The sequence below is a fragment of the Caretta caretta genome, chromosome 1 (genome assembly GCF_965140235.1).
Source record: "Caretta caretta isolate rCarCar2 chromosome 1, rCarCar1.hap1, whole genome shotgun sequence".
In the NCBI taxonomy this organism is placed as follows: Eukaryota; Metazoa; Chordata; order Testudines; family Cheloniidae; genus Caretta; species Caretta caretta.
This window is the reverse complement of record NC_134206.1, coordinates 327,528,971-327,554,661: the sequence shown is the minus strand read 5'-3', so window position 1 is coordinate 327,554,661 and position 25,691 is coordinate 327,528,971. Positions and strand designations below refer to the sequence as shown.

Below are 25,691 nucleotides of genomic sequence, written 5' to 3'. Positions count from 1 at the left end.
AATCCTTGAGACCTTTCTTTCTGTGTTCTGGTTACAAGTGACCCAACTGCTTAACTTTGACAGAGACCATTTCAAGGTTACATCAAAATAGTTTTGGTCTAGTTAGTATCTAGTTACAGGTACTGTATTATCTAATTTGTTATAATAGGTTCAATTTGAGAAGCTTCTGGGATAATTATTTTAACTTTCCCTATAAGAAACTCATACCTGCTTTCAGGCATTTGTGACGTTCTGAGCTGAAAACAGACATGATGACAAGAGGATTACCTTTGCAATGCCTCTGTCATGATTGTACTCAATGATTCTTATGAGAACCATACACTGATCTGGCACTGGAATCCAGGAATGAAAATTTTCACTTACCGCAGTGCGACTGGAAAACCTGTGGCTTGACTACCTGATTGCAGATATTGCACACTACTAGATAGAAATCGTCATGAGCTGGATAATGGCCAAATAAGTGCATATCTGTGGGAAAGTTAAAAAATATATATAAGTATTAGAAGTTATGCGTTAAGAGTATATTTAAAAGAAATTAAAGATACTGTAGGATTACTAGTATTATATTTATAAAACCAAAAACTACGTAATATTCTCTGTAAGGACAGTGTTGGTGGTATGTTATCAGAATAGATCTTTGCCAGCTCTAATTTCTAAGATCCTTTATTTAAGCTGTGGACAGAACATCTTATTCTGATGATCAGAATACAAGAAGCAGCACCCCTGTCTAAATACTTATTGGAAATAAATGTAATACTGAACAAAGCACTCAAGAACACGTTGTACGGAACAGTCCTGCACTGGGAAAGGACTCACAAAATGAAATATTTATAGGTCTTTCCCATCTCTAATTTCTGTTAGTATTTCAGCAAACAAGGAACATGGGTTCTGCAGCTTGGCTCTCTGTAGACTATTAGCAGATGCTACTTTTTAAGAATTAGAGATAGGACCCAGGAGCCAAGGATCTCCAAAGTACCATTCTCCATTGACCAACTGGGCAACTCCATGAAATCTATCAGTGTTAGGTAAATGAGACCCTTGTTTTCCGTTTTACTGAAAAATTTCCAGCTTTTACAAAAGCTACTATTTTTACCAATTTTCACCCAAATTTGTACTGCTCAAGTACATGAAAATATTGATTATGTTAAGACAATCCAATACATTACATTAGGTAGACACAGTTATGTTAATAATAAATTAGTCTAAGTGTAAATGCAAGGCTGTCAGATAAAGAAAGAAAATGTACTGGAAGAGATGCACACACGCACGTGCATGTGTACATTCTGTTAATGAGCAGTCCATGAAATAAACCACAGCATTAAATTACTTAATACTCTTACTTTTCTCTATTTGTGGCTTTTTTCTCTCTTCTCCCACCTCCAACACTAACCTCAATATTTACCCAGAGAACTGTGCATCCATTTTCACCCATTTTTTAAAATTTTTGTAACAAACACTGGTAACTTTCTGAACTTTAAAAAAACAACAACTGAAAATGAAAGGCCTTGTAGGTAGGTAATGGTAGATTCTTTTGGGCAAACAACGAATACATTGCTGGACTGTCAAGTGCCTCTCAGAGTATCAACAATGTCAACTGTGGTCCATGCTACCCCTCAGGACAGGTCCATGACTTATTCAAAGATGTCACATGATGGTGCCTTAGCACTATTTACTGCATCTGAAAGATCTACTCGAAAGCTTGTCAATGCTGCTTCTGATGCAGGTTCCTTAAAAGGTAGCTTTCAATTCAGCACTGCTTTGCCATTTAAAAGACAAACTCCATTTACTTAAATTAAAATTAAACATTAAAAAAAACCTTCTAGTGCAGGACCACCACAAAAATTAAATGGCTCTGAAACACTCAAAATACCAGCTGAGGATGATAAACAGAAGAATGTTTAAATATCAATTCTCTAATATATTTGTGACCTGTCTGTAAGTCTTATAACTTATGTTTATTCAGACAAGTAGCTTTTTCAGTGGGTGAATTGATATATTACCGAAGTTATTTAATTGTTTCTTGATAATCGTAGTGCCAGAATGGTACGTTTTAATTAAAAATTGAGTCATGTTCTGCACTGCCCTATGGGAAAGCCCACAATTCGATGCCTAGGATGAATATCATTCTTCAGGTTGAAAGGGCTGGGAGCGAGTGTTTTCAGTCTCTCAGAGAGCAAGGGATGCGGAAGAGCAGGGTTAGTGGATTTTAAGAGACTCTGATTCAACTATGGTTGGCAAGAACCAGGCCCCCCCTCAGTGATAGACAATATAAATCAAGAAGAGATACTAAAGGCCAGGATGTGGAGGAAAGCAAAAGCCCCATTCTATACTGATATCACAAAGTCACGAGATCTGGTTACAACATGGTCAAAGGTTATAGTTCAGATGAGACCTAACTGTGGCCCCTTAACCATGCTAAAGCCTTATACTTTCCAAGGTTTTAGCCTTGTTACCAGGACATATACCACACTATAAATAAACCATATTGTGATTTAATACCCTAACTAGTTACAGTTTTAGTGCAGATGGGACCTACATTGCATACTAACCCCTGTTCCTCTTCACAGCTATTCACTTTACCGCTTGATAAAAGAACAATTTGGCAGGCCATTTTATTTTAATCTCACATCTAATATGGTTATATAATTTTAAGAACTCTGGAGGCCATTCCTTCTGCTTTAGCCTGAGGATGAAGTTATTGATCTTAAAAACACTTTACATTGCAGTGCAGATATAGCAATGCTAAAGCCAGGGTTTTGCTACTGATTCTCCATTTGTAGATTCCCATTTGTCAGAACCTCGTAATTCCATGATAAGGATTCCCTCACCAGTCTGAAACTTGGCACAAGCTCTCAGCTCAAGAATCATCCATTGCATTACATTTATGAAATGTTTCAGCCTCGTTACAAAGTTTATAAGAGTTAGGGGGGAAAAAAGCTTTATTCTTACTCTTGCATCACCTCTCCAAGCTCATCATTAGAAGCAAGCTCCCGACACTCCAGGATACACTAATTCAAAGCGGCACCAGACCCTGCCAGAGCAACTGATTCAAAACCTGCAGACATATCTCCACTGCTACAATGATCAACACCCTCCACAACACAGCTTTCAAGCTCCATATGTCCTTCACATGCCTATCATAACATGTGGCATACTTCATCCATTGCACTAAATACCCCAATAGCAAATATGTGGGTGAAACCAGACTTTCACTACGCTCTCAAATGAACTCACACAGGAAAATGACAAAAGACAAAGACATCATCTGAGAGTGAACACTTTCCAAAAAGTGATCACTCTATATCTGACCTACCAGTCCTCATTCTCAAAGCCCGAGAGCCGGAGAGCTTCAATTCATAACTTTGCGAGACATTAAAAATCATGGACTGAATAGAGGCACTGGATTTGTGGCCTATTACAACAATCTATAACCTACTAACTACCTCCCCTCCCTGCCTCCTTTCCCCCTTATATCTGGAGTGGTGTTAATGGGCCACTTCACCTTGCATGATCCCTTGAAATGTATGTTAACTACCTGTGCTAAACACACTGTTCCACCCTGTATTGAGCTGTGACACTCTGATTAAGTTTCCCAGACCTGAAGAAGAGCTCTGTGTAAGCTCAAAAGCTTGTGTCTCACCAACAGAAGTTGGTCCAATAAAAAATATCACCTCTTCCACCCAGTCTCTCTAATATCCTGGGACTAACACGGCTACCACCACACTACATACTATAAAAGACACACACACACACTCATCAATTGGGGATTGGTCCTGCTTTTGAGCAGGGGGTTGGACTTGATGACCTCCTGAGGTCCCTTCCAACCCTGATATTCTATGATTCTATGATTGATCACTTCCCAAATAAAAAGTACAGATAATATTTAAGAGTTACATTTTGTCGCCATTCTAAATTCTTTAAGCTTTTTTAAGCCTCAGAATATATACCATATACTAGGCCTTCAAAACTTGCCCAGTTCTGGGACTTATGTTAGTAGAAGTCCAGCTGTGAGAAATTACTAAAAAACAGAAGGAGTTAATACTCCAAGAATCTACCAAAGGACATAATAGAATTAGAAACCAGGCCAGGTCACAGTATCAGAGAAGCAATTGCATCTTCACCACACACAATCTTGGGGTGGCAAAGTGGGGAACGAGGGGACTATTAGTAGTACATAGCACCAATAGCAGGTTTTGTAGTACTGAGATGGCAAAAGTGGAGAAAAGGGTGAAATGAGTTGCACAGAAAGTGCAGAGAAAAGAGACAGAAAAGTCCTATGCCTCCTATGGCACCAAAAGGGGGAATGGTTTCAGTGTTGGTATAGTTGAGTTGGTCCCAGAATATTAGAGAGACAAGATGGGTGAGGGGATATCTTTTATTGGACCAACTTCTGTTGGTGAAAGAGAAGTTTTTGAGCTTACACAGAGCTCTTTTTCAGGTCTGGGAAAGGTACTCAAAAAGTGTTTGAGGTCCAAGAGAAAATGTGACTTTACCCACCTTGTGTCTCAAACATTTTTAAAGACAGATGTAGCTTGCATAGTTTGGTGGTCTAGTGTGAACAGGCATTTTCTTTTTTCAATTTAAATAACCATGTTTTGCCATAAATAAACTATGTGTCAGGGACCACAGATCACAGAATATCAGGGTTGGAAGGGACCTCAGGAGGTCATCTAGCCCAACCCCCTGCTCAAAGCAGGACCAATCCCCAATTTTTGCCCCAGATCCCTAAATGGCCCCCTCAAGGATTGAACTCACAACCCTGGGTTTAGCAGGCCAATGCTCAAACCACTGAGCTATCCCTCCCTCCTCTGGTCCCTAGGGCTCTTAGAGGCTAGTAAGTTCCAATTTGCTATCCAGTGACCTGTTAGCAGATGCCAGAATAGAAGCTGAACTCTGACAGAGGATTGCAGGCCTGGAATCTAATTGGCAGAATGCTGGCAGTCCTTATTGATTCACAACTTCTTTATAAACCCAGCACAGGAACAGGAAGTTGTCCATGCAACTGGGATCTCCCTGCTTCAGACTGTTTCCCCTGCAATACCTGCTCCTTCTACTTGCTACTGATCTGGTAACCTGACCCTGCCTGTCTCCTAATACCTGACTCTTGGTTTTGGCCTCTGTTTGCCTTGGATTCTGACCTCCAGGTATTGGACCTGGCTTGATTCCTGACTCCTGCTCTTACCATGAGGTCAGACCACCCATGCCCTGGTTGTGACACCATGATTGCCAAAAATCAGGCTATTTCTTTGATGGATAAAAGCACTTGGCCATTGTCTTTGTCTGGAACAAGACTGCAGCCTTCCATTTCCTTCTGGCAGCTGGTTGGCCAAGCTTGTGAAAGCCTGCACTCATCTCAGTTGCATTTCTCTGTCTATATGTAACAATAACTTTTGAACCCTGCATCTAATCGATTCCAAATGTTTAGGGAAGGTTCTTGGAATCAGTGGCCAGAACTCTATTGACTTCTGGGAAAAACTGGAAAACTGAAATGGGAAAAATAGGGTTTAACTGGAGCCCCCCATGCCATCTTGTTAGTATAGACACAGCTTCAAGCACTTCTACAGTCCTCTGTAGATAAAACAGCTGGCTGATGGCCCCTCAGCATAACAATACCCCATCTCCTCTCTGCCTGTCCTCCCACTAGAGTTTATCATGTTGACACCCAGAATGATGTCTCTCTCAGATGAAAAATAATAATAATAATGGGGAGAAGGGAGAAAAGGGGGTCAGGGGAAAGTGGGGAATGGGGGCATGCACACCAAATTCCTACTGGGGGGACGATGACTGGAGGACCCTGGTATGGGGAGAAGGAGGAGGATGGGGGCCACACAGAGTCCCTTGCATAGAAGGAAGGTATGAAAGGGGGTGCACAGAGAGCCCCTGTCATGGAGGGAAATGGCAGATGGGGGAATGGGGACAGATAGAACCCCCACCATGGGGTGGGGGAAAGATTGGGGTACCCTGGTATGGGAGGAGGCAGACATGGGGGTCACAAAGAACTCCTGGCATGGAGGAGATCGGGAGTCACAGGGAGTCTCTCAAACAGAGGAGGATGGCACACAGGGAGCTTGTGGGGGGAATGGAGGGATGCAAGGAGCCACCGGTGTATGCAATCAGCTCAGCCCACACAAGCTATGAAGTACACAACCCTCTAGCGTGTATGCTCTCAGCAGTCAGTGATCAGGTGGGGAGCCTTTCAATGAATGCAGTGTCATCCATTTTCATACCAGAGTTCACAGCCTTCGCATGGGAGGTTTTCAATTGTTGTCTGAACTTCCTTTGAGATGCCTGAAGACTAGCCAGGATGCTCTCCCCGTGGCAATAGAAATTTCCATGGTATTGAGGCATATAGAGTGGCCTGAAAGGATGATCTGGCTACCAGCTGCCCCTCAAATTACTGATTATTGGATGCACTTCCAACTGTGACTTGACTGGTGCCTAAGAGATACTCAGTACCACCGCAGTGGTGGTAGCCAGCATCATAGTGGAGACATTCAGCACCTACAATAGCAATGACAACTATAGCTCAGCTTATACGTAGAGATCTCCCAGTACTGTCAATGATCTTGCTACTGAGACAGATGGTGCCACAAAAGCAGAGCAGGGGATTACAGTATCAGAGTGGAGAGTGCCAAAGTGATCATGTCACTGTTGAGTCTGTACCAGAGGCAATTAGACCCACCTCCCAAGATGGTGTTGAAGACAAAGTACCATGCGCCCTCAGGGCTCCAAGAGCACCCAGTTCGGGCCATTAAGTCCACATAGACTAGGATTGGTGAGGCAGTTTAAATCTCTTTTTGCTTGGGTCAGCTGAAGGAGATCTACTCCAACACTTCCCAAAGGAGCACAGCTCTTTTCTATCACTAACCAAAGTTTTTCTTAGGGCAGGGGCGCCATCTCAGATTGGGGGGGGGAGGGGGGCGGGCAACTTTAACCGTGATTCCTGGGGCTACTTAGGCACTTAAAAACACTAGTTTTTGGAAGATAACTTAGTAATTAGCTGACAGGAGCCCTGTATCTAATTCCTTTATATATATATAAAAAAAAAAAAAAGAAAATTAAATAAATATTAGACCCATGAGCTCTAACAACAACATATTCTGACATCTTATGGCAAGTCACTTAAGGGACACCAGTTAGGTTTAAAATTTTAATGTATATTCTTACTTTATTACCAACTCTGTGGAGAGAGAGACCCCATCAGGACCCCTGGGTTCTAATCCAGCTCTGGGAGGAGAGCAGGGTCTAGTGGGGAGCAGATACATCTGGGTTCTATATAAGAACATCAGAATGGCCATACTGGGTAAGACCAATGGTCCATGTAGCCCAGTATCCTGTCTTCCAACAGTGGCCAATGCCAGGTGCCCCGAGGGAATGAACAGAACACGTAATCATCAAGTCGCCCTGTTGCCCACTCCCAGCTTCTGACAAACAGAGGCGAGGGACACGCAGAACATGGTGTTGGATCCCTGCCCACACTGGCTAATAGCTATTCCTGGAAACTATCCTCCATGAACTTATCTAGTTCTTATCTAAACTGGGAGGAGTGGTAGATACGCTGGAGGGGAGGGATAGGATACAGAAGGACCTAGACAAATTGGAGGATTGGGCCAAAAGAAATCTGATGAGGTTCAATAAGGATAAGTGCAGGGTCCTGCACTTAGGACGGAAGAACCCAATGCACAGCTACAGACTAGGGACCGAATGGCTAGGCAGCAGTTCTGCAGAAAAGGACCTAGGGGTGACAGTGGACGAGAAGCTGGATATGAGTCAGCAGTGTGCCCTTGTTGCCAAGAAGGCCAATGGCATTTTGGGATGTATAAGTAGGGGCATAGCGAGCAGATCGAGGGATGTGATCGTTCCCCTCTATTCGACATTGGTGAGGCCTCATCTGGAGTACTGTGTCCAGTTTTGGGCCCCACACTTCAAGAAGGATGTGGATAAATTGGAGAGAGTCCAGCGAAGGGCAACAAAAATGATTAGGGGTCTGGAACACATGAGTTATGAGGAGAGGCTGAGGGAGCTGGGATTGTTTAGCCTGCAGAAGAGAAGAATGAGGGGGGATTTGATAGCTGCTTTCAACTACCTGAAAGGGGGTTCCAAAGAGGATGGCTCTAGACTGTTCTCAATGGTAGCAGATGACAGAACGAGGAGTAATGGTCTCAAGTTGCAGTGGGGGAGGTTTAGATTGGATATTAGGAAAAACTTTTTCACTAAGAGGGTGGTGAAACACTGGAATGCGTTACCTAGGGAGGTGGTAGAATCTCCTTCCTTAGAGGTTTTTAAGGTCAGGCTTGACAAAGCCCTGGCTGGGATGATTTAACTGGGAATTGGTCCTGCTTCGAGCAGGGGGTTGGACTAGATGACCTTCTGGGGTCCCTTCCAACCCTGATATTCTATGATTCTATGATTCTTATTGGAACCCTGTTATAGTCTTGGCCTTCACAACATCCCCTAGCAAAGAGTTCCACATGTTGACTGTGAAGAAATACTTTTTTTTGTTTGTTTTAAATCTGGTGCCTATTAATTTCATTTGGTGACCCCTAGTTCTTATATTATGTGAAGGAGAAAATAACACTTCCTTATTCAATTTTTCCACACCATTCCTGATTTTATAGACCTCTATCATATCCACCCTTAGTCATCCAAGCTGAAAAGTCCCAGTCTTTTTAATCTTTCCTCATACAGAAGGTGTTCTATACCCCTAATCATTTCTGTTGCTCTTCTCTGTACCTTTTCCAAATCCAATATATCTTTTTGAGATGGGGTGACCAAATCTGCACGCACTATTTAATATGTTGGCATACCATGAATTTATGTAGAGGCAATATGATATTTCTCTCTTACTATCTATCCTTCTCCTAATGATTTCCAATATTCTGTTAGCTTTTTTAATTGCTACTGCACATTGAGCAAATGTTTTCAGAGAACTATCCACAATGACTCCAAGATCTCTTTATGGACGGGTTCAGCTAATTTAGACCCCATCATTTTATATGTATAGTTGGAATTATATTTTGCCAAGTGCAACACTGAACTTCTTCTGCCATGGTGTTGCCCAATCTCCCAGTTTTGTGAGATCCCTTTGTAACTCCTCACAATTGGCTTTGGACTTAATTATCTTGAGTAATTTTGTATCATTACCATCTCACTGCATACCCCTTTTTCCGGATCAATTATGAATATAAATGGGGCAAGGGTGAGTAGATCTCTCCGACAGAACTCGGAAGGAGGGGGGACTAAAGCCCTCCTCTGCCCCCCCTAAATGGCACCCCTGTCTCAAGAATCTAACTGCCCTATTTCATCTGCAACCAGCGCCATCACAGATGACAGACTCGGGAGCTAGCTGTTGATCTGGAGCTCAGGGCACTTCTGGACTCAGATTGATCTGGTACAGGAAGGTCTTGCTTGCCTAGGTCCAAGGCAAGCCACAAAGAGCTATCCAAAAGTTTGAGGTCAGCCTCTCTCACTTTCTGGTCCTTTTAGAAAAGGCCTACAGATGGAACATTTATTGGGGATATGCCCCAACTTAGGAGCGGGACAGGTAAAAGAGAAAAAAATTACACAATTCCTGTATTCCCTCTGGCCTGTGGCTTCCCTAAGGTAGATCTGCTCCCTGCCTCCAACCCTACTTTTAATAGTTTAGAGAGAGCCCATGAAATACAGGCACTCCTTCAGAGAGAAAAAATAGGGAATCATGTCTGCTAATGCTTCTGACAACACGGATAGGCTCAACCAACCAAAGAACCAGAGCAATCACCTTGCTAAACTTATCTAATCAGTTGTACCTAAACCAGTCCAGCTCAAAACTTAAAAAAAAAAAAAAAAAAAAAAAAAAAAAGGCACAAACATTTGTCACAATATATTTTCAGACATCTTAATGAGAACAAAAATCTTTGCACAAATTTTAACTCAAGAAATACAAACTTCTACAAAATTGCCTCCACTGTCAAACTCAAAAACAAGAATATTTTAAACAAAATGTCTTGTTACAAATACTTTGACCAAATCTAGTTCTCATATGGTAAACCTTTCACATACTAATGTATCTTTATCATCTGATAATTTACCAAAATTGCCGTAGAACGTATTTATATAAGACCACAGCCTGTGTTTGAAAACTAAATATTTGAGTAATAGCATGTAATATTGTCCGACATTATAATATTATGTGTCATACCCATGTGAGTGTGGCAAAAGGTAGCAGGGCAAAGGGATGGGAAAAGTTGACTGTAGAAATCCTGACTTCTATAAAGTCATACGATCAATATTTCTATTAACATACTTTATTGCATTTTTTCAGAGAATAAGCCTTACTGTACTAGGGAATTCTTGTGTTTATAGTTTTTATATTAGTAACAGTTCTAAACAATAAGATAGCTGTATCCATAACATGATCCAATTTTGCCAGACTTTATTTTAGTAAAAGATGCATTAAAAAACAGAAATCACAGAAAACAAAGAAAATATGTTGCCTTTGCAGAGTGGCACGAACATTCAAAGGCTATTGCAGATCTCAGATATAATTTTGAACTTTCCATCATAATACACATAGAAAGTAAGGATTACTCGTAGTAACAATCAAAGTCAGATGACTTATATGAAGTTCCTTCTCTACATGTTGAGCACAATATACATAATCAGTTACATCTAAGTGTATAGAAAAATTCAGGAAAGGAATGATCCCTCTATTGCAGAGCTAAGGTGATCACAGCACCAAGGACCTCACAATGCTGACTGCTAGAGAAGTTGTATTTTATTATATAGTAATCATGCTCCCCTGTTAATTGTAAACATACATTACATCTTATGTAATAATTACTCCACTGAACATTTAGAAAAATTATATTCTAAAAATTAATTTTGATCATGTTTAATAAGTCAGTTTTGAAGTGGAACTTGTTTAGATTGACAAAAATGTTGCATTGATAGGTATGCTGAAAAACATCCATCAACCTAGACCCTCAGTTAGAGATCTGAAAAACTCTAGGGCTAGAAATCTGTTAGATATATTCTCTCCCACTCTAGATCAATGGCAGTGAAAGAGAAAACCCCTTTCACTACATAAGATCACTTTTACAAAAATCTATTCTGAGTGATTTGAGAGGTGGATTGAAACCTGAAACCAAAACACAATACAAAGGCAACTGCACTGTGTTATACAAGCATGTTTAACTGCTCCCTGAATAGGTAGTATCGTCTTATGTTAGAAATAAGTGTCCACTCCTTCTATCTAATATAAAGTTTTATTACAGGTAACATTCTCCTTTTGTGAAAAAAGGTGAAGTTGCTTCAGTAGTTAGTTGATATTGGTTTCCTATTATTCTTGAAAATGCCAGATCCTATATGAATTTTCAGGGACTGGACAACTATAAATATTAAATGTTAATTACCTTGTTACCAAAAACACACATTTTTATGAACTGAGTAAAATTAAGATGTAAGGGAAAAAATGACTTGATTGTCTTATTAATATAAAATGAAATATCATATCAAGAACTTAATTTTCCATGGACAGAATGCCCATCACTGAAGAGGTACAGGGCATCACCAATGAACATGAGCAGCGCACTGAGATGACCCAAGGGAGTTCAAGAAGTTCAGAGTGTAAGAGGTCTAATTGTTTGGGACATTAAGGGCATATCTACGCTGCCCTTAATGGACTACAGGTGTATGGATAGCAGTGTGCATCGAAGTGCTGCTCTGTAACTCTTCTGTGCAGATGCTGCAGGTTCACACTAAAAGTTCCTACTTCTCAATAATGTACCACTGTTTGAAGAGGATTAAGTTAATGAGATCTAGGAACATTTTAGTTCATGCCCACAGCACCCACACAAGGGAAATACAGGGCAGCACTTTGGTGCGCACCACTATTCACACCTTTGTAGTCTGAACTGCATTGTAGATGTGTCTTAAGTCCCAAAAAGAGAAGAAATTTGGATACACAACAGATATAGTAATCAAGGTAATTCAAATTGTGAAATGTTAGCTCTGGCAAGTGAAAAGACAATGGGTGTGATTTTCAAGAGTGCTTGTTTGACTTGGGAATTCAAGTCCCAGCAAAAGTCAATATGATTTGTGGTTCTAAGTCATTTAGGTGCCAAGTGTTTTTGAAAATCCCATCCTAGGTGAGCTACATTTTAATCAAATGCAAGCTGGTTTCTTTTCTGAACAAACAAGGTAAAGCAAGATTGAAGTCACTAGTGTAGAAATCAAAGAAACAAAATTAGATGAATTAGACCAAGTTCTTCTTCAGGTAAGAGACTGGGTATTCACACAGCACCCAGTACAGCTGATCCCCAGTCCTGATTGGAACCCTTTGGATGCTAACATAATACAAATAAATCAAAGAACCAAAGACAATGCAAGTTAACACACAAGTAATTAAGGAGAAGAAAAGAGAGGGCAAATGACTTTTCAACAAAGGCACTGAGGGCTGGTCTATATTAGAAAATCAGATCGACCCAGCTGCAGTTGTTCAGGGGTGTTAAAAAACCCCACACCTCTGAGGAATGTAGATAAACCGACCTAAATCCCAGTGTAGACAGCACTAGGTTGATGGAAGAATTCTTGAACCCCTCCTGTCAAGTGTAGACATAGACTTAGGCAACATCTACACTAGAAACTTCAAAGCGCTGCCACAGTAGCACTCCCACGGCAGTGCTTTGAAGTGTGAGTGTGTCACACATGAGCGCTGGGAGAGAGCTATCCCAGCGCTCCTGGTAATCCACCTCCACGAGAGGAATAGCTCCCAGCGCTCAGAGCCTGCCCACACTTGCACTTTAAAGCGCTCAAACTTGCTGCACTCAGGGGAGCGATTTTTCACACCCCTGAGCCAGCAAGTTAGAGTGCTATAAAATGTAAGTGAAGACAAACCCTAAGAAGCCAAAGACAGAACAGTGACCAAGGGGAGTGGAAGAGAACCACCAGAAAGAAAGAGGAGGCAAGTAATCTTCACCAGGAAAGAAGAGCCTGGGTGGTGACACCTCTGACTCATAAATAACCGAGAACGGTATGTTGCCTCCCAGGTGCTAAGGCTAATTAAATCAATTTAGGGTGCTGGAGATATTAAATAATGTTGGGAATTTCCCATTAATTATAGTTTACACAGAAATCAATATCAACACTGACTGAAGGTTTAATTATTGCACTGCCTGACTGGGAATGGCTAGACATACTTGTGAAGAGTATCCAACGTGGGAGTGGATTGATCTTCTCAGAAACCCTACCACAGGGGTAGTCAATAGGCAGACCACGGGCCAAATCCAGACTCCCAGCTGCTTTAGAATGGACCCCAAAATCTTTTTATTTACTTACAATTAGCATTATTGTTTTTTTTAAATTTTCTCTGGAGTCTGGACCTTGACTATAACCTTGACAAAAAAATTGACTTCCCGTGCCCTACCAGTTCCAAGTGCTAGAAAAGCAAGGAAAATTGGTACTGGACTCAGTGGTGTAAAGAGACATATTTTGGATTCACAGCACTAGAATGCCTTCTGTGATGAGAACCTGTTTAAATCTGAATTGGTTCGGATCAAACTGAACAACCAATCATTTAAGTAACTTTTCTGTTTGAAATGTTCTAGTTTTTTAAAATGAAAAGATATCTGAAAAGGAGTTTTTTTCCAGAACTCTGAAGGCCTACTGGATTACAAATGGTGCATGTACATTTCAAAATCTGAACTATTTCGCTCGACCGCACCAGAACTTCCAGTACCACACATACCTTAGGAGGTCCGCAAGAGATTCTCAAAGATGCACATCTTTAGGATGCATCCTGAACACCTATAAAGACAATGGGAACCCTTCCCCTCAACTCCTTCACATCTTAAAAGATTTAGAGGCTGAAGCAATAACTAAATCCACATTTTCCCTCACTGCATTTTAAGGAATTTTAGTACTCACTTATTTTATCCTAGGAGTTTACCAACAACATAACTTGTGCAGGTGTCCAAAAGTGCATATGAAGGCCTCACTTCACCATTTGAACTCCTTACAGAATGTAAAAGAGCCTTCCCACCAACCTTTTTGCATTTTAAATGGTCTGAAACCCAGACCATTCCTCCAGCCCAAGATGTCCCTGCCTTTTTGCAGCAATACATTTGACTAGATTTTTCACTAGGCATCTAAGTTAGCTCCATAACTCTTGTGCAGTGAAGGCTTCCTCAGCTCAACACTAAAATTTACCATCTTACTGTATGTATACTCAGTTAATGATTTGCAAAGGCATTTAAATTGATCAAATCAAACCCAGATTCTTCTGGAACACCAAAAGGTGCTCCTCCTGACTACTATTTCCTTGCCAACTACAATTTTCTAAATTTCATTTGTAGGGCTGATTTCATAGAATCATAGAATATCAGGGTTGGAAGGGACCCCAGAAGGTCATCTAGTCCAACCCCCTGCTCGAAGCAGGACCAATTCCCAGTTAAATCATCCCAGCCAGGGCTTTGTCAAGCCTGACCTTAAAAACCTCTAAGGAAGGAGATTCTACCACCTCCCTAGGTAACGCATTCCAGTGTTTCACCACCCTCTTAGTGAAAAAGTTTTTCCTAATATCCAATCTAAACCTCCCCCACTGCAACTTGAGACCATTACTCCTCGTTCTGTCATCTGCTACCATTGAGAACAGTCTAGAGCCATCCTCTTTGGAACCCCCTTTCAGGTAGTTGAAAGCAGCTATCAAATCCCCCCTCACTCTTCTCTTCTGCAGGCTAAACAATCCCAGCTCCCTCAGCCTCTCCTCATAACTCATGTGTTCCAGACCCCTAATCATTTTTGTTGCCCTTCGCTGGACTCTCTCCAATTTATCCACATCCTTCTTGAAGTGTGGGGCCCAAAACTGGACACAGTACTCCAGATGAGGCCTCACCAATGTCGAATAGAGGGGAACGATCACGTCCCTCGATCTGCTCGCTATGCCCCTACTTATACATTATACATACTTATACATTATACTTATGATTTAAAAAAATAATAATTTCTTTTTACCTATGGACTGAATCCAAGCCTAAAAAATTCAGCATAAAGTCTTGAACAGTTCAGTAAGGTGCAGGTGACTTAATTGGAAACTGTTGTGTAACCTTCACTTTAAGGGAGTTTAATTTTAAGTCTTAAGGAGCTGCTGCGCCTATTATAATGTGTTGCATATCAGACTCTCAGATTGTGGGTGGGACCTGAAACTCGTCTTTGTTAACAACTTTAAAAATAAAATGCCTGCGTCTTTCTTTTAGAATTCCTTTACGCTTACTCTAGCTCCAACTACAGTCTTTCCCATGCTCCCAGCAAGGCTGCCAGGAATCAGGAGGGTTCCCCCTGCCGTAATTCCTTCCATTGTACCAACACTGACCAAAGCTAACATATCTTCTCTGCTTTCGATGTTCCTTATTCTAATGTCCAGCTGTGTTGAGTTGCAAAAGAAGACGAGATGGAGGCAGCAGCCACCTTAGGGTTGTGATGGCACAGAGGTGACGGAAGCAGAGGCTCAAAGGAATGGGAGGATGAGCTGAGAAAGGTGGGAGAATACAAGGGGAATAACGGGATGCAGGAACTTAATGGATGAGATTGCTCCAGGTTCCATCTCAATACATCCTGAAGGCTCATGGCTCCCACTGTCTGCCAACAACTCTCCTGTCCAGGCTGACCCAGGTTCTCCATCTGCCTTTAACCCCCCTCTTCCTCCGCATTGTCCCAAGCTTGCATGTTTAATTGAAATCTCTCAAAAATGGGGATCTGCGGGTCCCCACACGGCCTGAAGCAGAGCAGCTGCGCAGGGGCTAGGAGCTGCCTGCAGCAGCTGGGGGCTGCGAGGTACCCCTGCTGCCTGCAGCTCCAGGGGTCTCCCTGCTGCCCATGGGGTTGGGAGCTATGGTGTGCCCCCACCTCCCATGTCAGCCAGGAGCTGCAGGGTTTCCCCGCTACCCACAGCTCCAGGGGCCCATGGTGGCCGGGAGCTCAGGGGTTCCCCCGCAGCCACAGCAGATGGGAGCTGTGAGGTGCCCCTGCCGCCAGCGCGGGCTGGGAGCTGTGGGATACCCCTGCTGCCCGCAACTCCAGGGGCCCACAGCAGCCATGAGCTGCAGGGGTTCCCTTGCCGGCCGCGGCAGCTTGGAGCTCTGGGGGCCGCCAGAGAAAGTGGGGGTACCCCACAGCTTCCTGCCCCTGGGGGTGGCGGAGGACCCTGCAGCTCCTGACCACCACATGCTGAAGTCATGGAGGTCGCTGAAAGTCACGGATTCCGTGACTTCCATGACCTCCATGACTAAATCATAGCCTTAGCAATGAGCACTACAACAGCGGTGGTGGAGGGAGGGAGGGAGGCAGGATTCCATTGGAGGAGAAAGTTTCTCAGCACAGAGCCTGGGCTCATGCCTCCTCTGGAGCACAGTCCACCATTGGCAGAATATTGGGTCTAGGATGGATTCCTACAGAGACCACACATGGTTGGTTACCACATTTCTTCTCAAGGAGTTCACCATGTCGTTGCTGACCCCTGGAAAATGTAGCACCAGTTGTGTCACTCAAAGCTGATGACCCCAAAGTCCCAGAACTTGATGGATTCCTGGCAAAGAAGGGATGATCGAGCACCTCCTTGCTTGTTTATTTGGTGCATCGCTGACGTGTTGTCTGTCAGGATTTGCACTGTGAAGTTCTGCAGAATGGGCAGGAATGCTATGCAGACTAGTCCAATGGCCTTGAGCTCCAGGACATTCACGTCTAGTGTCAAGTTGTCCTGAGATCATGTGTTTTACATCCAAAGGTGGTTCAGGTGAGCCACCAATAATCATCATTGTTGAGAAAGAGACAGATAAGGTCATCCCTTTCTGCTGACTGAAGAGACTGGAACCTGTCCTCTCACAGACTCATAGATATTAAGGTCAGAAGGGACCATTATGATCATCTAGTCTGACCTCCTGCACAATGCAGGCCACCGAATCTCACCCGCCCACTCCTGCAATAAACCTCTCACCTATATCTGAGCTACTGAAGTCCTCAAATCATGGTTTAAAGACTTCAAGGTGCAGAGACTCTTCCAGCAAGTGACCCGTGCCCCATCCTGCAGAAGGAAGGCGAAAAACCTCCAGGGCCTCTTCCAATCTGCCCTGGAGGAAAATTCCTTCCCGACCCCAAATATGGCGATCAACGATGGCGATGGTGAGCAAGTGGGCAAGATTCACCAGCCAGATATATAGGAAAGAATTCTCTGTACTAACTCAGATCCCACCCCATCTAACATTCCATCACAGGCCATTGGGCCTATTTACCATGAATAGTTAAAGATCAATTAATTGCCAAAATCACGTTATCCCATCATACCATCTCCTCCATAAACTTATAGAGTTTAATCTTGAAGCCAGAAAGGTCTTTTGCCCCCACTGCTTCCCTTGGAAGGCTGTTCCAGAACTTCACTCCTCTGATGGTTAGAAACCTTTGTCTAATTTCAAGTCTAAAAACTTCCTGACGGCCAGTTTATATCCATTTGTTCTTGTGTCCGCATTGGTACTGAGCTTAAATAATTCCTCCCCCTCTCTGGTATTTATCCCTCTGATATATTTATAGAGAGCAATCATAGCTCCTCTCAGCCTTCTTTTGGTTAGGCTAAACAAGCCAAGCTCCTTGAGTCTCCTTTCATAAGACAGGTTTTCCATTACTCAGATCATCCTAGTAGCTCTTCTCTGTACCTGTACCTAACCTCTGGCAGGTTAGGATCAAAGCTACTAAGAACTCTATCATCTGAGACAGTGTGAAAGAGGATTTCTTGTAGCTCACAAGGAGTCCTAGTTGACAGTACAGAGAAAAGATGCCATTCAAGGCTGTCTTGGTCTCTTGCTGGGATCTGCCCCGATTAGCCAGTCATCCAGGTACAAACAGCCATGGATTCTCCGTTTCCTTAAATGCACTACCTCTACCATCAGGCATTTGGTGAACACACACTGTGCTCAGGAGTGTCTGCAGGGCAGAAATCTGTATTGATAATGGTTGGGTCGCCACTGTGAATCTTGGATACTTCCTGCGAGCAAAGTGAAAAGCTAGATAGAAATATGCATTCCAGAAGTCACAAACCAGTCTTGAGCTTGGAGGGATGGGATGATGGAGGCAAGCATTATCATCCTGCACCTGAGACAGTTTTCGTATTTCTTCATCCTACTCTGTTCTACACCTGAGGAGATTCAAGACCCCTTTTTCTTCTTTGGAATGAGGACATACCAAGAATAGAAGTCTCTTTCCTTGTGTTCCTGAGAAGCTTCCTCTACTGCCCCAAAATGAAGTAGCAAGGCACATTCTGACTGTAAAAGCGTCTTGTGAGAAGGTTCCCTGAAGAGAGATGGGGAAGGGAAGGGGGTAAAGAGTCAAATTGTATGAGGTAGCCAAGGGTGATTATCTCTAACACCCATCTGTCTGATATTAGGACAGATAATGCCCAGTGGAATGAGACAAAGCAGCTTCTTAAGTTTGTGTTCTCTAGTCTGAGTCCAACAGGGCTCCTGACTGCCTCATCAAACCCACTGACATGTAAAAGCAGAAGTGCACTTTGCCAAGCAAAAGGAAGGTTGGCACCTCCTGTGGCATCTCAAGTGCCTTTTGGAGTGATATTCAGTTTAATCTGGGGTGGTAAAATGGTGTGCACTATCTCAGCTGTGGCTGAGGATGGTACAGCTTGCAGTACGGAGAAGGGTGTAAATTCCAAGAGAATGCAGGATAGCTTTGGCGTCCTTTATCAAGTGTAGAGCACTGTCTGTCCTCTTGTTCAGCAGCTCCGAGCCCTTCAAGTGCAAAACCTCAACTGTGACCTCAGGATATCCAATGCTTGAAGCCAAAATGCTCTGCACACAGTCACTGTGATGGCCACAGACCTGGCTGTAGTGTCTGCGGTATCCATTGCCAGTTGCAAAGCCAACTTGGCCAACAGTCAACCTGCTTTCATTATATCCTTAAGCTCTTCTCTGTTGTCATGACAGAGCTTTGCGAGAAAAGGTGTCACCCTATTCCAGGCTAGAAAGTCATTTGGACAGTAGGGCCTGGCTAGTAGTGAGTGCAGAAGTACTCAAACCCTGAAAGGGGTACCTTATACCTCTTCTTGACTCATTTGGCCATTGATGTCATGATATCTGGCATCTGCCACAGAACTTTAGCAGTGTGTAATAGGCCTTCATTAATGGGGAGGGCAATCCAGACAGGATGTCAGACTGCTTGTGAGATTTCTCTGAGATGACCAAAGTTCACACAAGGAGCTCCTAGAACTCCTTAAAGTCATCCAGTACTGAAGATACTGCTTCATCTGGCAATGATGAGGAGAAATCTTTTGTTAGAGAGATGAGGTGCTGGTGCCATGAGCCCAGAATCTGCCTTCTCTTCATACTCTGGCATCAATGGTCTGGACTCTGGGGAGGGACACTTGTTTCTCTCTCTCTCAGTGGTGGAGACGGGGCCCTTGATGCTTGTGAAGACAGGCCCCAGTACTCCCAATAAAGCCATGGTATCATAACTATATGAGTACAGATGACTAACAGATTGTTGACTGGACCAATGCCAGTCTTGACAGGCCAGTGAAGTCGGAAAAGCTCTGTAGGAGAGCCCCACAGGACTCTCAGTGGCAGTGACTACAGACCTCAGAGGGGCAGGTTCACTGGTCAGTGATGGGGAGAACGTATGCCCCAGTGACAGTGAGGAGGAACAGACCTCTCCCCAGAGGGCATGCCCATGTATAAGGTGCTTTTGGTCCTGGACAAAAAGAATGTCTTGGTACCAGTGATGGACCTGGTTCTACCCGAGCCTCATGCCCCAAGGCTGGAGTGGATGCTGAGAGGGCATCATCGACAATGATGAAGTCTGCTGCATCACAGTCTGCTCCTTTTTTCCATCCCTCAGCACTGTGTGGGGCTTGTAGGACTTTTTTTCCAGAGGGTGTGCTGGGTCTGCTCTTATGGGAGGACACTGAGATCCTTCCTGAGCTTCTGCCTCAGTGTTCAGAGAGGCCCCTTTCAGTGCTCAACTTCGAAATCTGAGGTGTCACGGCTTTGATGTTGAAGCAGAGGTCAATCTCTCCCCAACACAGTCTTCTCCACAGTAACCTTGGGCATTGCCTGTCTACTCAGTGGGGTCTTAGATGATGCTGGCTTGTCTATTAATAGGTTTCTGCACCTTGTTTCCTACACTTTTGATGAGACTTTCAGGAGCTTCAGCCTTGCATCTTGTAACTTGCGAGTCACAGAGTCAGAGACCAGAAGGGACTATCAGATCATCTAGTCTGACCTGTAACTCACAGGCCACTAACACCACCCAGCACCCACACACCAAACCCAACCACCACAATTAAACCAAAATGTTACAGCCCACAGGAGACTAAACTACTGTGTGCCACAGGCAGAGAACAGGAGGGACTGAGATGTACCTATGACCAAGGCCCCTGCAATGGCAGGGAACTGATTAAGTGAGATATAGCCAGATAATCCCAGCATGTGACCCATCCTGCAGAGGTAGGAGAAAAAACCCTATCACCGACAATCTGACTTGGGGGAAAATGAGTCCTTGCAGAGAAGAATAAGCATACTAAGCATCTGCTTGGAATAGGTGATTCCCTCAGGCAAAAGAGACACCTACTGTGTCTGTCTTTCAAGGGTATTATTTCATTGCAGGATGGACGGACAGGGCTGGAAGCCTGCAGGTTTTGAATTTGCCATTTGAGAATCCCTGTACATGTGGTGAGGGGATCTAACTAATGAAGTTCATGGTCGATTCATGGCAGTCACAGCAGAAGATCAGAAGTGGCTCTGAAGATTTGCAGAAGATTTCAAAGATCTTTAGCCTGAGCTAAGAACCTGCAGGTCAGACATTCACTACAGTCCATCTCGCTGTCCTGAGTGGTAACAGGGAACCAAAGGAGGGTTTTGGCCACCCACCCTTTATACATTCACAGAAGAGCATGAGACGGTACAGGGGCATGCGCGACCCCAGACACTGCTAATCAAAATCCGGCCTTATGTGCACATGAATCTACAGTGGGATCCCTGCTCAAAGAAGAAACCATTCCTACAAAACAGTGATATATTTTTCCCTAAGAAACAATTCAGCATTTTAATTTTTTTTTAAATTGTAATTAAAAGAGCAAAGTTTCATCTTTAAACAGGTATCGAAAACAGAAGAAATTCTATTCTACAAGAAATGTGAGCCTTTTTCACATTAAATCAATTTATGCAAATGATCTTTGGAATGTTTATAAATATTGTAATTAAGATGTGCAAGTCTCTTGACTAAGTCTGGAAAGGCCAAAACAGGCTATATAAGAAGCAATGGAAGAGGCTGAAAAGGGAGGGAGAGAATCAATCTGATCTGAGAAACTCATCTGACTGGCTCAAGGGGTGTGGATAGGTAGTACAAACCTCCATCAGTGTTCTCTCTTATGCCATAGTAGCCCTAGGTTTTAATTTAAGAAATAAGCACACACTAATGATGCAGGTGTAGTATTACTGCGTCCCAAATCATCAAGTATTTTCTACACGGACCTTCTTGGAACAGGAAGCTCTGTTAACACATGCGTTATGAGAAATCAATTTATGGAAAAACATTCTAAAATGAGACAAAGGCACATTCACTTTTCTCTTGTGAATAATGTATCAAAAAAGCACAGTACATAACCATCACCTACTGGCTATTGGTGCTCCTCCTTTCATTAAGTTTCCCATTTCCTAAAACTGCAGCTGTTTGGTAGGTTAAACATCTGAAAGGCTGATATTTCCAAACTTTACTGATGTTTTCCAGTTCATCCCTGTTTTCCCACTAGATAACCCTGCAGAAGTCTCTGCTGGGATAATGGAGTGGTGAGCATTTAATTAACTGGCTGGCATAGGCAACTTTCTGTTTTAGTAATCCACAATTTACGTATTGCAGTGATTATATTCCAGTAGAAATATTGCAAGTATGTCATATTTCCTACTCTCATTTCTCAAATCAACACAAATTTATTAAAATGTTACATTTATGTTGACTCTTAAGTCAACCAACCTTCAGGAGAGAACCTGAGCGCAGAAAATGAGCCACTACTTCTTATGCTATATACAGAGTCCCAAGTACATAACTGACTTTTAAGCAATCAGACAAGACATGGACAGCATTCACAAACTAACTTGGGACGCTACACTAATGTTTCAGAGAAGAAGAATGGACTTTGAGTTAAGGCAACGGAATAGTATTCAAGATCTGGGTTCCGTTGCTCGTTCTGTCACAGAATTTTTGAGTGACCTGGAGGAAATTTTTCTGTGCCTCCATACCCCATCTCTAAAATGGAGATAACACTTTCTTTTGTATGCCCTTATCTATTTAGATGGTAACTTTTTCACTATTCTCTTACCATGTGTCTATACAATACCTAGCACAATGGGGCCTTGATCTAGCTGGGACCTCAAAGACTTAGTATCATATAAATACATAATTTACAGCAATTCTTATAATGTTGAAAAAGATGACTATGATGCTATCCAAAGATCTGATAAAGAAATCCTTCCTAACTGTCCCCACATTAACAACTTCTAGTCTAGGAGGCAGACACAGTTGAGAAGAAAGATTTTCCTCAGCTGAGCACAGGTCCTTCTTAAAGAAAGGTAATCTTCTATAAATATGTAACAAAATCCTCAATCCCACCACAACATAACAAAAGATCAACAACCTCTTCTTTCTTTTGGATGTCAAGTTTAATAAAAATACAAAATTTTCATGGATTTCTATCTTAATGTTTTTAGGATGTTCTCTATCAAGATGATGACTAAACTAGGTTCTGAAATGACTTCTTTTCAAAGGAGAATGTTCCTGGGACAATAGCTAATGCCTGCAATCTCCCAATTCTTCTAGCAAAGAAAATTACTAATAAAAAACACCTTCTAGAAAAAGAAATATCCTCACCTTACATCTATGCATTTGGAAAAGGCTAAGCATGCTCATGCTCTCCTATATAGAAAGAGTCTGTAAAGCCATGAGTGTTCCCACTTCAGTAAGCGTTATTATGGATTCCTTTACTTACTGCTGCCAGAATATCCAATACTGCTGAAGAAAGCCAGTATTTCCTTATATTCCACCACTCGGCCATCAGGCAATTCATAGAAAATTCAATTTAGTCTGTCCTCTTCTTTTATCGTTAGATATGGACTAAATCTGAAAGAAGAGAAAATGATTCCGCTACTGCTGCCTAATCAGGAAAATCTCTTTTCTCCCCCAAGCCAGTACAGGATGACTACATCTTCAGTCTTCCCCACCTTATCTACCTCATTCCAAATTCTGCCAGAGTAGGAGAAATTGGGGAGAGGGAAAATATAGAGGACTCTTCATCCAGCAATGGTTCAAAACAACAACCCACCCAAAAATCCCCAAAGAATATAGAGGGACCTTTTTCTAAAAAAAAAGGTGACCATTTGAAAATTTTGTTGGCATGAAAAAAAGATTACATTTTTTATTAAAAGACTGCTGATAAACACTGTGGAAAGAAAGCAAAGAGTTTTTAATCTCTATACTCACTTATTTTACCATGATATTCAAGCGGCAAAGCAGCTCTTTATACAAAATACCTAATTCCTCCCCTTCTTAGGTGTGCTGGACATTTTTCCGATTAAGTTACTATCTCCACAAGAAAAATAACTTAGTGAGTCTTATTTAAAATGTGATTATCACACTTGCAAAAATCAGGATAAAATATCTAGTAAAAGTATGAGTTTTGTAATGGGATATAAAGCTTTTCACCTCTAGGTAGGCACTTTAAACCCAAACACTAACAATTGTTATCATGCAATAGATGTTTGGTGGCCTATGATTTAATGATCTAAGTCAAGTTCCCACAGGACAAGTTTCCACAGCCTAAAAAGACACTACCACAACTGACACACTACTATTAATAGCCTTATATATGGACTGAGCAGACCTGGAAACTGAGCTATTCACTCACACAGAGGTGAACCCTCCAGGTTAGAGTTGAGGTACATTGAAAGGGAGCATGTGTTAATTTGTAAACTGTACATTACCTGTTCCACAGAGAACTTCAGTCTCTGGGGCTGTCAGCCTTTCAAAAGCATAAGATCACATACACAAAAGTTAAAAAGCAACCATAGCCTTGGCTAAAAGAGCAATTCGTATCTCAAAGCAACTGGAGACAGTTTCTGGAACTGTATTAGTCCTGACATTTGTAACATGTATTTCATACACCAGCCAAGCTGTGAGATTAAAAAAAAAAAAAAAAAAAATCAAGAAAATAAAAGAAAAGAGTGGACTAATGTAAACAAATGACTGTGTTAAGAGGCCCAACTCCAAATTCAACATCCAATTCCTTCAGTATTAACCTCCTGTCTTTCCCCACCCCAAGACTTTCCATAGGTGAGGGTGGTTCTCCTTCCTTGCTCCATTGCTTTGGAACTCCCCCCCCAGTGACAAAGTACCTTCAGATCTTGCTTCAAAACCTTCCTCTTCTCTAAGATGTGACCATGATTAACCCTTATGTGCCCTTCATTCTTTACTAATAGCTACACACTATATAAAAGTACAGGAGTACTTGTGGCACCTTAGAGATTAACAAATTTATTAGAGCATAAGCTTTCATGGGCTACAGCCCACTTCATCAGATGCATAGAATGGAACATATAGTAAGATATATATATATACACACACACACATACAGAGAAGGTGGAAGTTGCCATACAAACTGTGAGAGGCTAATTAGTTAAGATGAGCTATTATCAGCAGAAGAAAAAAAAACTTTTGTAGTGCTAATCAAGATGGCCCATTCAGACAGTTGACAAGAAGGTGAGAGGATACTTAACTTAAGGAAATAAGATTCAATATGTGTAATGACCCAGCCACTCCCAGTCTCTATTCAAACCAAGTTAACGATATCTAGATTGCATATTAATTCAAGCTCAGCAGTTTCTCATTGGAGTCTGGTTTTGAAGCTTTTCTGTTGCAAAATTGCCATCCTTAAATCTTTTACTGAGTGGCCAGAGAGGCTGAAGTGTTCTCCTACTGGTTTTTGAATGTTAGGATTCCTGATGTCAGGTTTGTGTCTGTTTAGTCTTTTGTGTAGAGACTGTCCAGTTTGGCTAATGTACATGGCAGAGGGGCATTGTTGGCACATGATGGCATATATCACATTGGTAGATGTGCAGGTGAACGATCCCCTGATGGTATGGCTAATGTGATTAGGTCCTATGATTGTGTCACTTGAATAAATATGTGGACAGAGTTGGCATCGGGCTTCGTTGCAAGGATAGGTTCCTGGGTTAGTGTTTTTGTTGTCTGGTGTGTGGTTGCTGGTGAGTATTTGCTTCAGGTTGGGGGGCTGTCTATAAGCGAGGACTGGTGTGTCTCCCAAGATCTGTGAGAGTGAGGGATCATTTTTCAGGATAGGTTGTAAATCTTTGATGATGCGCTGGAGAGTTTTTAGTTGGGGGCTGAAGGTGACAGCTAGTGGCGTTCCGTTATTTCCTTTGTTGGGCCTGTCCTGTAGTAGGTGACTTCTGGGAACTCTTCTGGCTCTGTCAATCTGTTTTTTCACTTCAGCAGGTGGGTATTGTAGTTTTAAGAATGCTTGATAGAGATCTTGTAGGTGTTTGTCTCTGTCTGAGGGATTGGAGCAAATGCAGTTGTATCTTAGAGCTTAGCTGTGGACAGTGGATTGTGTGGTGTGTCCTGGATGGAAGCTGGAGGCATGTAGGTAA

At 42.4% G+C, this 25,691-nt stretch overlaps 1 protein-coding gene across 5 annotated transcripts in view; it reads right to left on the bottom strand.

Annotated features, from left to right (window-relative positions):
* ATXN7L1 (ataxin 7 like 1) overlaps positions 1–25,691 on the bottom strand; it is a 204,244-nt gene that overhangs the window by 126,201 nt on the left and 52,352 nt on the right. For 2 of the 5 annotated variants that reach the window (XM_048836359.2, XM_048836360.2), the window contains exons 2-3: positions 23,015–23,145; positions 364–468 (exon numbers count right to left, since the gene is read on the bottom strand). The exons of 1 other annotated variant lie outside the window; for it this stretch is intronic. In XM_048836359.2, coding sequence (XP_048692316.1) covers positions 364–466 — 103 coding nt within the window. In that variant the 5' untranslated portion in view covers positions 467–468; positions 23,015–23,145. The remainder of the gene's footprint in view (positions 1–363; positions 469–23,014; positions 23,146–25,691) is intronic. 2 more of the 5 variants (XM_048836355.2, XM_048836356.2) reach the window with 1 other exon arrangement.